At 42.2% G+C, this 14,360-nt stretch overlaps 1 protein-coding gene across 6 annotated transcripts in view; it reads left to right on the top strand.

Moving 5' to 3' along the window:
- Positions 1-14,360, top strand: part of SLC4A4 (solute carrier family 4 member 4) — a 231,487-nt gene that overhangs the window by 55,330 nt on the left and 161,797 nt on the right. For all 6 annotated transcript variants that reach the window (XM_052683190.1, XM_052683188.1, XM_052683187.1 and 3 more), the window contains one exon: positions 12,596-12,669. In XM_052683190.1, coding sequence (XP_052539150.1) covers positions 12,596-12,669 — 74 coding nt within the window. The remainder of the gene's footprint in view (positions 1-12,595; positions 12,670-14,360) is intronic.

Genomic DNA, 14,360 nt, shown 5'->3' with positions numbered 1-14,360 from the left:
TATACGTCCCCAAAGCAAAATGATCATTTCAGGCCTTTTTTAATTTTTTTTTTAAACCCAGGGTTTTTTGACGAAGTTTTTTGCCTTTAGTTTTTGTAGGTAGATGGATGTGGAAAGAGGATGAAAGAGGACTGGCTGATCAACACGAGCACATGAGCCTGGTCCAGTTTGCTCGCAGATGAATTCTTGCCATGAATTCCTGGCCTGTTACCTTTGTAACCTAAGTCTCCCGTGAACCACTTGCTAATTGTGATGCCGTATGTAAAATCAGCCTGCATGTTTTCTTGTAGGCTATATATAACACATAGTGTATTAGCATCAATTGTGGCTCTTTAAGATGCTTTCCGTTTATGAAGTGGAAGTAGGCGCCCTTATTTTACAGAGGTTAGGAAGAGGAAAGAGAATAAGGGAGCTCTATGATATTTCTTTAAATGGCTTGCTCATGGTAAGCTGTCATGGCTTCAAAGCCTTATTGAAAGCACTGAAGTTGTGTGGGAACTGGAGAAATCTTTCCTTTCTGAAGAGGGTGTTTTAGGCTTGCTTGGGAAGTCTGTAAATATGGACTGGTAGTAACCCTGTCATAATAGTGAAGTCAAAAGGGTTTGGCCTCTGATACATAGTGAGAGGAGGTCATTACAGTGACAAACCTGCTTGAGTGGCTGTAAAAATGCTGCAACAGCCTGCATCATGTGAACAGCCTTCTTTTGATAAAGGAACATACAAATGGTCTTAATTTTTAAGTGCTGTCTTTCCAGGGAAAAATATTTTTTTTCAATGTCCATTTCTAGAGTGGTTGAGGATTTTCAGACCTTGCCTGATAAAAAATACCTATGCTAGAGTTGCATTTTTCCCTTCCAGAAATCCTGTTCTGAACAAGCTTGTTGATGATTACTTTGTTTACATGAGAGGACGCAGAACCTTCTACATTGGTGCTGCTCATCAGCATCACTGCTTTAAGCAGTCTTTTTCTGCAAGTGGCTGTTCTGTGGCAGCATTCACTAGAAAGAAGTTCATAAGATGTAGCCATGAACACTTTCTGGCAAGAAGCAACTTTCTGCTCTGGGTTATTGTTTTAAGCTGACATGAGTAAGTCTATTTTGGGCTGCCCTTAAATGGATGTCATCTAGAGGACAGTCTTGTTAAAACTTGGTTGTTGCCTGCTCAGCAGTTCAGTTATGCTCTCTTGGCTGTGGTTGGAGGATGCAGTAAATCCAGCTTTAGGGCACTTAGAACCAAGTTAAGAATATTACTCTCCCGTGAAGCAAACTCATATTGCTGGTAAAGTGAGTTTACCGTTTTTAAATGGATTGCCTTTATGCGGGATCATGTATTGTCTGCTTACACTGCTCTGCCTTTATGCTCCATCATGTTCCTCCTATCCCAGTGGCAAAAGACCTGTATGGCTTTGCTGACTAACACAGCAAAAATGCAGTCATGCCCCTGCGTGGTCTGGGGCAAACTCTTGCTGGCTGATTGATAGTCCGCAGGTCCAAGATTAAAGATTGGACTGGGTATGTTCCTGACTGGTACCACTCCTGGAAGTCAAGGTTGTGGATCACTACACAGGGTATCTCTTCAGCACTATATCAGCTAAGAATGTAGGAGGACAAGGAGCATTCCTTAACGTCAGTGGCTTGCTCACTCTGTTCCCCTGCAGGGATCTTTGAAAAGTGCATGAACTCTTTTGCTTCCTTTGCAGGAACAGTCAAAGGAGTGAATGTGTGGATGAGGCACTTGGCAGTGAGTTTCCCCTGGACTGTAATCCCTGGTCTGTTGTATCCCAGCAGCCTTTGGTGCTCCATGCCAGTTATTTTTTCTTGGCATACTGGCAAAATCGTGCATGTACACGTCCCACTGATAGAATGATATGAAATGTAGAGTATCCCAAAGATTTTGCTGCGTGTGTAAGACGGGTTAGCAATAGCCAGGGATCAAATGCATTTAACTCTGTCTGAGCATAACTCCTGAAGGCATGTTAGGCTGCTTTTCTTGAAGAAGAGCACACATCTGATGTGGTGATACAGAGAGGAACCATCAGTTGCAGACCTGCTTCTGCTGGGTCATTCCCATGGGTGCCATTCATCAAGGACCTGCAGCCTTTGGGTTCTGGGGCTTATGTTAGCAAATTGAGTATTTGGTAAATACTTGATGCTGTTGAAACACAGAATGGCTCCCTGGGTTCATGATGCTTTGGGCTGTGATTATTATTATTAATAATAATTATTAGTATTATTATTTTTGTCATTCTGGTTGAAGTTTAAATTGGTGGAAGTGAGGAAATTCTTTATTTCAGTTTCTTCCCAAACAGCTATAAAATAACTTGGTTTTGCTTTGCTGTACTCATCTCTAGAAACGTTTCTTCAGCAAATTTGTACAGTGTTTTACCTTCACGTGGTAGTGGAAGAAAGGGCATTTAGCTTGAGATTTGGCTGTTTGCGTTTCTGCCTATCAGATCTGCATTACTTTTGATTGACTTTATGAAGACAGTGTCTTACGCTTGTACTGAGAATGAGGTGAGTGTTGGCTTTCAGGAGAGACTTTCTCATGTTCCCTAAGGAAGAGTCTCTATAAACTCCTCTGGACAGACAGTTGTCACTCAAATGAAGGTGAGATTGGCTTGAAGTATTTTGGTCACTGAACACCACCCTATTTTGCTTTGCTTGGGTAATATTTTTGGAGAGTTTTTCTTTCCTCTGTCTGTGTTGTACTTACACCGACATTCAGACGTGGTGACTTTGCCTTATCTTAGTTTTATACTAAGATAAAAAAGAGTGTGCTGTCACCACACTCTTTTTGATGTGATCTCAAATGTTATCACATCCTTCACTTTGGAGAAACTGTTGTCCGATTTGTAGAAATCACTTGTTCTTTCAGAGACTGTCATTCAGTAACTGGTTAAAGGTTACATGAAGATGCCACTTATGAGCACAGTTGAAGAAGCTCCTGCTGCTGAATATGGTTCTATGCTGTTGTGCCACTGAAGGGGATTGAAGGAGATTGCTGAAATCATCCATGTTCAAAATATCCTTTGTGCTGCTTTATGTTTTTGAGACCAGCATATCATGAAAGCTTTTATCGCTTCAGCGTGCTGAGTATTGGATGAGAAATGCTGTGCCTGCACTATGTGAAGTGCTGAATGCACATTAACTCCCTTGGCTGCTTCAGATGTGTCCAAAACATTTTATACAACCAGGCTTTCTGCCTGGTAGGGGCTGCCTCTGCCAGTCAAGCTTTCTGCTGGATCAGATGTTATCCATCCTCCTAGCAGCAGAAAGCTGGCACGTCTCAAGCCTGATGTTAGTGTTGGGACCTAAAGTTTGTGATGCTTTGAGAGTGTCTTAAGCACCTCAGAGGTGCCTGGGGAGGTGATGGGGAAGGAAATGTGCAGCTCTAGTAGTTGTGAATTTGAAAATACAGGGCTTAAAAAGCTCTAAACTGTAGTTACAGAAGCGAAATTAAGATAGAAGATAGTCTAATGCAGTTTGTATTAGAGGCTTTTTTTTTTCCTTTTTTTTTCTTTTTTTTCTATGGAATAGAGGCTTTCTTCCAGAATAGTCACATGGGAGGAGACAAGTGCAGTAGCTGCTTGCTGCAACTGAAAATACCTGATTGTTTTCCCTGGAGAAAACCTCATCTGAATTAATGGTGCCACTTGGTGTGCTGCTCCACCCCACATTGTACACACTGCCTGTTCTTTTGCTGAATGGGAAATGGATGTAAACCTAGGAACTCCCATTTCAGATAACAATTTATTTCAGAGTCAGCCTGGCAAGATTGAGAGACTTGCTTTTAATATCCTTGTCTACAGGTAGAAAGCCCTGTGTCAGATCTGTGCTATCCATATTTTGTACTCAGCAGTACAGGAAAAAATTTCCCGCGGTTGTCATTTCCTTGTTCAGGTTTATAGATCTGTGTCAATTTATATATGGGTGTATACAAATGCCCTGTCTAGTATGTGCTTTTAAAGTCTGCATCTATTTTAGACTTGAGTGCTGAGCTGATGTAAAATACATGCTAATGATGTTGCAGGCAGCTCTTAGTCCATCATATCTAGTCTTATGTCACAATACACCACTTTCAAGGAGCTCTTACATCAGGCTTGAACAAAGAGCAACTGCTCTATGAAACAGGATTAGTTTTCAATAGAGACTGTTTCAGTTGAGGAGTACATGAACACATTGTCATAAATCAGCCCACTGTAGCAGTTTTGTCTGAGCAGATTTCCTGAGCCTAAAGTCATGCCCTGAGTTATAAATGTCCTGTACACGCTGCCTAATTTTCTTTAAGTGGGGCAAAAGCTTGTAGTGTGGCTTGAGGTCATCTTGGCATGTTAGTCTTCTTGCTTGGTCCTTACTTTAAGGACTCCCACTTCTCACTTCTGAACAACTAAGATTTTTGAACCTCCCTTGTAAATGATATGAAGCAAGTGAGGGAGTTAGGAACTTTCACTGGCCAAAACTGAACATTTGTCATTAATATGGGCAACAGACAAGCAAAAATTAGGGTTAACCCATTAGACAGGTAAAACATAGTCAGGCAATTGTCTGTAAGGCAAAAAAAAGTAACAGAACTACAGGAGGGCATAACATTATCATGGTAAAAAATGGCAGAAAAACCCAATCAGGCCCTGCAGGGTGTCTTGGGACAGTAAAGCTCCTGTGTAAGAACATTCCTGAATTCCTTTCAAAGAGTGTCATTACCCTTTCTTGGTTCCTGCTGCATGAAATGTAGCTAAAGATCTTCAGAACCAGCACATCTGTTGTCAGAGGTTCCCCTGGTCTAGCTGGAGGGAGGGCTGTAGCTGAGGCGCTACCACTGAAAAGGTATGATGGGATGAAATGTGGACTTCTTGTTGCCTTTATCTCAAGTTACCGATCTCTGAGTTCCTATAAAAAAAGGAAATGAAAACAAACAGGGAGCTGACTTGCTTAGTTTTTAGAATTGTGTCATTTTACGGTAAGCAATCTGAACAGAGTGAAACAATGGTTTCAGCTGCTACTACTCAGCTACTTCAGCTCCTACTTAAGATCCAGCGCCAATTCCTTTCCTCCCTCCCTCCCCTCCAACTTTGTATTTCCCTGTATTTTGACAACACTACTTTTTTTGTTTGTGCAGAGGAAAGTACTTTTCACATTGAGGTTATGAGAGAATTGGAAAGAAAAAGCTTCCATTTCATATCGCATATCATATTCTATATCAATCCTGCCAGGGCGTTTTTTGCTATGTCCTCCCAACCAACTGACAAGAATACTGACTGGGAAAATACTTGAACTGAATGAATGGGCAGCAGTGTAAAGGCAAATGGCTACCTCCACATCCATCAACTGGAATGCTGATGGGGAGGTGATTCCTGAACAGTGAGTTTTTAGAGGGATAAAGAAGCGCTAAGGAAAAGCATCCATTTAAATGACACTTTTAGGAACAGACTGAGCATGAAAGTGGTTTAAAAAACAGAAGAAAAAGTGTGAAATAGCAGCATGAAAAGTGGTCTTGATGCAAAAGTGTGTTAGTATACTGATGGGTGCAGGATGTGTGCTACTGCTGTACAAAGCTATACCAGTGACAGCGGAGGTTTGCCCATCTGGCCAGGTTTTTGTGTGCTGTTTGAAATCCTGCTGGCTTGGCTCAGTAGACTATTCCCAGAACACACCATCTAGTCATACACATATAAATACATGTGAGTATAGACTATGTGTGTATATATATATATATACATATATATACACACATACATACATACACATATGTATATATGTATGTATGTGTGTGTGTATGTGTGTGCGTATATATACACATATATATGTGTAGTCTGACCTGGGTGGACTTCTGTGAGAGGACCTTGAGTGAAAGGGAGGTAAGGAGCCTAGCTGCAGAGATTTATGTTGGCTGTTGAGGAGCATGCTTACCTTGTACTTTGCTCTGCCTTTTTCCATCTAGCAAGTGCTCTTTTATGTCCAGAAATGAGAGGCGTGTGTCACTGACGTGTTGGAGAGCAGCAGCAAAATTCTGAATTTTCATTCACCCTTTGAAAGGGCAAGTAATTCAGATTGTGCATTTGTTTGCAAGCTGGTAGTAAGATGATAAACTCACAGAACTTTCTTATTGTGTAATTCCTCCTCATCTTATTATAGCAAAAATAATTGGCAACTATGTCACATGTCTTGTGGTCCAGTGCATGCTGGCAGTTTGTTGGAGTGAGGAAACAGTTCAGTGCTGCTAGCAGGAAAGCACAGATGAAAACAGCCTGTGCCTCTTTGAGGTTGTATCTTCCAGCCTTTTCTTGTGTGTCCTCCATCACTAGGAAAAAAAAAAAAAAAAAAAAAGGATAATTTAGTACCTTGCATGCATTCCTAGATTTTAGTCTTGCAGATGATGTGTTTTATCTTGTGGTTCTGCACAGGAGATGATTGGCAGTGCCATGGAGAGAGGAAATGACATTCTCCATTCAGACAAGCCTGCTGGAGAGGGAAGAGGTGAGATGGGTCTTTCTGCATCTGTTCTACCTGATGGCACTGTGCAAAGCAGTCATCTGGGGCATCAGTTCCCTGTTGGCTGTCAAGAGTTGTTTTAAAATAAGCTGGGTTTGGTTTTGGATTTAAAAATACTGTAGCACAAGTTCTTTCTGCAGAAGAAGGGAGCTTCTATTCTGCTGGTGGGTGCTAGCTTTTGCTGAGAGTGCATGGGAACAAATACTGTTCTAGAACTGACAAAGGGAAATGCATCAGGTAAATACGTCAATCTGTTCTCTAAGTGCATCAACCAGACCATGCTGAGGACAGCCAGAGGCTCATTTTTCTGAGTGCTGGAACACATATGCAAGTTTTTGAGAAAAACAAAATGCACCTAGCATCTAAAGAGGATTTTCTCATATTAGATGTTTACTCAGCCATTTACTTATGGACTGTGGGAGAAGCACTTGAGACCAAGTGTCCTTCCTGGTTTCCTATTCTCTTGACCAGTCATTGCAGTAGCTGCATGCTTCACAGATTTCAGAGAAGGTAAAATGGTATCTCCGTCTCTCCTCAGCCTGTTGATGGAAGAAACACGTTTAGCTTATTGTCTCATGATCTCCAAGATACATGTCTGCATGCTCACTTGGCACCTAACTTCAGTGGCTTGGGAAGGCTCTGCTTGGCACTGAGAGGGAAGCCACAAGGAGCTTTTCCCTCTCCTTAGGTACCTGGAGCTGCTGCTTATGAGCTGCATCATGTTGCTTTTCAGAGCTCCAGTGGTGATGACTAGTAGCAAAAAGGCAGCCTATGGGTATGTGTACATGGGTCGCTGTGTTTGCTCCTAGCAACACTGAGGAGTTGAGAGGTGCAGGAGTCCTTTATGTAGTGGCTGCTGGAGTGTCCAAACAGATCAAGCTGTCAAAGCCAGGTGTCTGTTCTGCTGGCGAGCTACAGAGGCTCCTCAGCTGCAGGCTACCTTTTATTAGCTCTTCAGTGGCAAAATGAATTGTGTGATGGACAGAATCTCTCTGCTGTGCTTGTTAAGTAAAAGGTGTGGGGGGATGGTGGCGTGTGTGCAGATTCAGAAGTAATACATGCTAAATTGTATGACCTGCTAAACAACTTAGCCAGCAATATCTGCTGTATACTCGGTTTTGTCTTTTTTTGTCTTCTCCCTGAGACTGTCACCAGCCATAGTGTTCCCACTCCACTATATGGGTGACTGTTTCTTGGGGAAAAAGTCCTGGCAGTTAAATGACAGCAGGCCCTGAGAAGCAGGTGGAGACATCTGTGCATGCTCCTGTCTCCCTTGCCTTTCCCACAGATGGATGGATGCAGCTTCTGCACATCTGTGTGAGCTATGACAAGGAGCAGGAGCTGTAGTGCTGGCAAGGCATGGTTCTGAGCAACACTGCTGTGTGACCCAATGTTACTTCCTCCCTCCTTCCTCAAGCCCTTTACAAGCTCTGCACCCTGTCTTGTTGCAAAAGGATTGCTCTTAAAATGGGACTTTCACGTGAGCTTTGCTCTCTGTTGCAGTTAGAGAGCTGGATCGTTTTTTGCTTTGTTCAGTCCAGAGTTTGCTGGAGTTCCTTCCTGGTTGCAAATGAGTTTGAAATGGGTTAGATCGTGAAAGCTTATCAGCAAGAAATAACACTCGTGTTTCACTTGAGTTTCGTTACATATTTATTCACTCGGGTGAGTTGCACCCCCACACAACAGCTAGTGCTTTCTTGAAGCCAAACCTGATTTTTTTCTCTTCCCGTGGCACAGATCGGAAAGCTCTGAGGAGCCTTGCTGGATGTCGGGGGGAAGGCGTTGCTGGCTGCCCGGCTCGTCTCTGTCCTCGCATTCTCCAGACGCCGCTGCTGTGCTAAGGCTGTATGGCCAATAGGTGGCAGCACCCTATCTGCTTACCTCTCGGCTTTGGGGAGAAAAGAGGGTTTTCTGCGGGTACCCGCTGGAGAAGGCTCCGCTTTCCATTGTAGCCTCAAGTGTGAGTGAAAGTGAAGTCTTGTGCATCCTGAAAGCTTCCGTGCACTGTAAGGATCCTTTCTGGAGGTCTGTCTCCCTGTGTCTCCCAAACGTAGGTTTTCATGCAGGAGCAAACTTAATCAGATGATCTTGAGTTTAATTTTTGTCCTTTTTGTTTGTTAGTTTTAAAGACCTTTTACAGTTGTAAACTGGTCAGTGAATTCTGTTGAGTACACCTAAAATATGAGAAGTTTTGGAAAAACACAAAGCAGAGTCACTGGATTATTTATTTATTTTTTTCCCTTTCAAGTGTGTGGTAACTTTCACATAACGATCTCAAAATAAACCCTGAGCCTTGCTACGTCTATGCAAATAAGGCAAAGTTATCTCTCAGTAACGGCTGGGGGACAATAAAGCTAAGGTTACTTGCTACGTTACACTTTGCAAGTTACTTTGAAGGTGTGTTGCAAGTGTTTGCTGCTAAAACAAGGGGACCTGCAGGACAGGTTTGTACTGTGATGACAAAAACAGAGACTGTAAGATAAGCGTAGCCGAAGGGAAGGCATCGAGGAATTGTGTGGTAGGTGAAAAGCAAGCACCAGACTTACATAATTTGGTCTTGAACCACAGCCATTTCATTTTGAACCTAAATCGGGTTCACTTTACTAATGTTGAGTATCTGCAAAGCTTTCATCACAAAAGTAATTCTGGATCATGAGTATGCTGAGGGGCCTACGTACTTTCTCATTTCTTATGAGTTCTCTGCTCCTTGTGGAAGAGCTGGAGATGAGGCTTTGCATCTTTTCTGCTTTGGTGTTGCTTAATTTCTTCCACTTTTGCCCACCTTATCCTGACTTTTCTCTAGATCCCAAATTCTGGGACACCTGTTAGTATTAAATTGCTCTTGTTATTTTCTTTGTCTGGCAGACTATTTCTGTGAGCCTGCAAATTTGGTTTTCGATTGCGTGCTGTGTTGGATAGGCTATGTGAGACTTACATTAAAGTCCTATTGATGTGTAGAGTCCTTTCTAAAAATGCTTGGTATTGATCTAATTAGGCGCCTAGGGAGGCCAATTACTCAGACAGCTCTTACTTTTTCACTCAAATATATGATGTTGGAGTACATGACTTTCTCAGATCTGGACTCTGAAAATAGAAAACCATTATTTTCAATTACTTTTTCGGATTTGTTTTCAAAACCTTGCAGCAGCAGTAATGAGGATGTCGATCTAGATAGAAAGTGTCTAAAAGTCCCATCTTTCTACCTTACTCAAAGGAGCCAAGCATCTGACTAATAAGGCACATTTCTGGTCAGAGGTCCTAAAAACATTTCTGCCCTTTCTCACTTGTATCCAGTGTCTCTCTCCATAGGATGGAAAGTGAGATTTCTTGTGGCAGCACGTCACTTCTAGAGCTCTGCCCCTAAAGACCTAAGCAAAGATGTTTTGCTCTTTCATGTGCCTTTTTAAATTTCTGCGACTCTTGTTCTATGTTATTTTAAATATTCACCCTTCCCCCCCTGCTCTTGCCTTTATGCATTCATAAAGGATGTTTCTTGCTAGATTTTGGCTGGAAGAAATCTCTCAGTAATCTGAGAAGGGCAGAAAAGACCAAGTCAGGGGAGGTGGCGCTTGGGAGCCTAATCCCTAAACTCCCGCGGATTAGAGTCGGGGCGCTGCGCCAAGGCAACCCAAGCTCTATTCCTGGCCCTCTAAACCCCCTAGCTGCTTTGGATCTGCACTGTGCACGTTTCAGAGAAAGCACTGAGCTTGCGATGTGTCGTCAGCAGTTTTTGAACCCTCTGTGAGCTAGAAAGGGCATCTCTGTGATGAACTAGGCTGGGGGAGCAGGGGTGCCAGTGGTTGGGGTGGATAGAAATGTGGGATCAACACTGTAATTGAATGCACCAGAAACTAACCCCAACCTTGTTTTTCCCTGTTCCCTTCCTCTCTCCCAAAGTGTGACTTTGCTTTCAGCTGTCACGTACTTGGTTTGATGCTGCCAAAGTTCGTATGGAGAAGCTGTGCTGGAAACAGGCATTGGGCAGAGGCTGCAGGCTGTGCAGGTGTGGTTGCATGCATGCACGTGTTAGTGCTCAGGGAATGGAGTAAGTGCTGGAGCATGTTGCAAGTGAAGATGCAAGAACTTTGCAGAGCAATAAAGTGTGTGTGGCTTGTTTGATTTGGAAACTCAACCCCTCTGTTCCAGATGTTTTCAGCTGTGTTTATAGCAAGTAGCTACTGTGCTGCTCTCGGAGGAAAAAAAAAAAAAGTAATTGTGGTATGCCTACACAACAGTTGCATGCAGGCAAGAGCAGCATTAATGATACTGAAGGATTTAATGAAGAACTTGAGCTTTCAGGGTAGGCTTCTGTGTCATGGCTATGTGTTGTGTTGGTAAGAAGCATATTCTACCCCTTAATGAAGAGTAACAACTACTTGTAAAATGATAGCTTTTGGTACTGTCTGAAATCAGTCAGGATCTGAGGCTCATGTTCCTTTCTAGGTATGGTGCTGTATTATTTGCTGCCATCCGGTAATGTGAATGAAGAATATGTGTTTTCATAAGTCTAGATACTGGTTTTTGAATCTGACTTGTTTTGCTTTTTTTTTTTTTCCTCATCTGCAAAACATCTGGATTTGCTCACATGAGCTGAGCTACAGCCTGCAAACTGGAGAGGAGGCTGACAGCTGTGTTAGTACAGGTACTTGAGGTGGGGGACATGATAGCGAAGGTGAAAGGGCTGCTGCCGAACTACTGCTTCTAGAAACAGAGAGCTCTGGTGATTTTCTAGCCAAACACTTCTCTGTTTAGGTAGACATGGGCACACTGTTACAAAGTAGATATCCTAAAACAATTTACTTGCCCTGTTTTTGTTCAGTTTTTATACTGTCCTGAATCTGACTGTGCCTCTACAAATCCCTTTGAGTATTTGTTAATACCGCATTTGGAACATCCTGTGGGATCACAAGTGAAAGTCATATAAATGTGAAGAAGTTTGGAAGAGTTTGTTTTTTTTGTGTACCAGGCTTAGCTCTGTTCCATCCAGGAAATATGAATAAAAGGTAATGGTTTTTGATTATTATGCATATATACCTATTTCTTACCAGTGGTAGGAAAACAAGTTACAAACTCTCTCCCCTTCTTTTAAGAATAGAAAATTTGCACAGCTCATTGTCTAGCAATGTATGTTTAGCTTCCAAGTGATATGCAAGTAGATTATTTAATACAACTAGAAATGTTTTCTTTGTTATTTTGTCATTTTTGTGTTTGTTTTCAGAAGCGAGCTTGCAAATGAACCATTGAAAAGCATTCAGGCTCTTTATTTTGTGCATGAAATATAGCAGTAAGTGTGTCTGGGCAGTGTCCCAGAGGACTTCACAACAGCAGTATAGAATTAGGAGCCTTTTCTGTAAAGAGGAGCTGATAAGAGGTGGAGAGAGATGGAAGGGGAAGGAGAGCAACTGCTGAAATCAGTCTCCAAACAGATGAATGAATGGGTGACACACATAAATGACTGCTGTGATGGCCTGACTTACTGGAGCTTGGTCTCTGGATAATCCCCGTATGTCAGATTTCTGTAAGGCCAACATGTGACACAAAGCTCGCCTCTCGACAGACAAGTGTGCTTTGCTGGTATTAAGAGGCTGGCTGAAGCCGAGTCTCCCACTGTGCATTCGAACCCGTGCGTATGTCTGTGTATAGTATGTGTGCTGCAGCCAACATCCTTTAGAAGAACTTGAAAGGGGAACTGGAATTCCACAAGCTCTTGGCTCTTGCATAGACAGTCTCAAACTTGCCTGAGTGTGTGTATGTCCTAGTTAGGGAAGAAAAAAAAAAAAAAGAAAAAAGAAAAAAGGAGGAAAAAAGGAAAGAAAAAAAGAAACAGAAAAAACCCACTAAGACTTCTAACCGGGATTACCTTTCTTACACCTGTCACCACTGATGTCCTCTCAAGGTTAGAACTCGAGCGACGCGAGGCCAGCTTATACCAAACGCCATTTGAAAGAAGCTCTATGAAGGAACGGCAGGCACTGGAAGGAGAACGGGAGTCCCCACAGTAACATGAACAACAACTTACAAGTTAACCTGCCCAGGACTTGGGCTGGTTCAAATAACTCACTCCAGGAGAAGTCTGAGCATTCCTTTTTTCTTTTTTATTACTATAGGATGGAGGACGAGGCAGTACTGGATAGAGGGGCTTCCTTCCTTAAACATGTATGTGATGAAGAAGAAGTGGAAGGTAAGAGACCTTGGACTACTGGGGATTCACTGTTCTTCCAATTCTTATTTGTATATAAAATTACCAGATAGGTAGTAGAGAAAATGGATGTTTTTGTTTTGACTATTAATCCTAAAATTGGCCAAAACACCATTAAGCTTACTCAGGGTCAAACTGACTTTTAAAATTTAAAATACATTGTCTTTTTCAGTTCAAGAGTGAAAGTTAGTGTATGCTCCTGGCTCACATTTGCACTTTACACAAAATCCCATTCACTGTCTCTTGCATAGTGACCGTGCAGCACAGGCTATTTGTTTCTTCTACATGAGTTTTGGCAATGCTTGCATATCCCCACTGCACCTCGGAGGGCTGGAATGCAGTAACAGGTTTTGCGGCGTGAAAAGAACGGCAGGATTTGTACCAACTGTTGGGGGTGGGCATGGAGGGTGTTTTCCTGGGTTATTCTTTTGTCTTTTGAAGAGTTTTCCCTGGAAGAGAAATTTCCAAGAGAGCAAAATGTTTCCTTACCTTTCAGGAAAAGAGTAGATTTTGAAAGTGTTTTAATTTTCTCTCTGACTGAAAACATTGTGAAATGTGAAAGGAGAAAGGAGCTTAAAGTTTAAGTTTTTAAGATTGGCTACGGAAAATTTTTGAAGCTGATAAGAATGAGTTATTTGCAGCAAATTCTCCTTTCCTTGTTTTACGACAATCAGTTGACAGGGTATTTGATAAGCTAATAGGGAAAGAGGAGGAACAAACCATGGACTGTACTCTAGCTAGAAAGGAAATGAAGCCAACGTTCTGCCTCACAATGTTGCCCTTCCCCTTTTGACCTGGATCTGTAGTTTTAATCTAGTTTATTTGTAAACTGCGACCAATGGCTTTCCTTTAAAATGTTTTGAAAGGTATACGGTTTCATGTCATTAATACCAGTAGCGGACATCAGAGGATTGAGCAGTGTGAAGGAAAACTGTCTGCAAAATTGATTGATTCTAGAACATTTGCAGCAAGACCAGTCATTGCCATGAAAATACCTGTACTTTTTTTCCCCCCCCTCTAGTATGAATTCATCTGTGCCCAGTAGCTATAAATCACCATGTTGAGTTTAATTAGTCCATTTGCTGTCTGCAGGGTTGGAATGACAGGGTTTTTCTATTAGATTTTTGCTTCTAGAATAATTGATACTTTGGCACTCCAAAACAGAAACTTTTGGGAGGAGGAGGGGAAATGTTTCTTGTAATGTAATGTCTTAAGTGTTGCCACGTGCTCTGATGGTGTGTATCACCCATATGTGATACACAAGGAGTATGATACAGATTTTTATTTGAGAAGAGTGGTACTTGAATGTCCATTTTAACAGTCTGTGACAAAGACCATTTGTGAAAAAGGTCATGGCTGATGTTTTAAGTAATGTAGCACATTTGTCTCCATGTTTCAGAGAAGAGGTTATCATTTGATTTTCTTGGGCTAACAGACCAGCTGCTCTTCATCTCACTGGGGTAAGGGAAATAGGAGGTGGAAAAAAATACTAAGTATTTCTGACTGCACACATTGGACCTCTGAGAGCTGTAGCTGCTTGTCTGAATCTGCAGAGACTTGGGCTCTTTAGCCAGCTAATTCCCTTGTTCATGCTAAATGCAGTGCCTTGATTCTCGCCAGCTTCAGTGAATGACCTAGCTAAATCACAAAAGAAGCTGCCGTCTGTGGCGGGG

Source organism: Tympanuchus pallidicinctus, unplaced genomic scaffold (assembly GCF_026119805.1).
Source record: "Tympanuchus pallidicinctus isolate F22 unplaced genomic scaffold, pur_lepc_1.0 scaffold2, whole genome shotgun sequence".
Classification (NCBI taxonomy): domain Eukaryota; kingdom Metazoa; phylum Chordata; class Aves; order Galliformes; family Phasianidae; genus Tympanuchus; species Tympanuchus pallidicinctus.
This window is presented reverse-complemented; position numbering and strand designations above follow the sequence as displayed.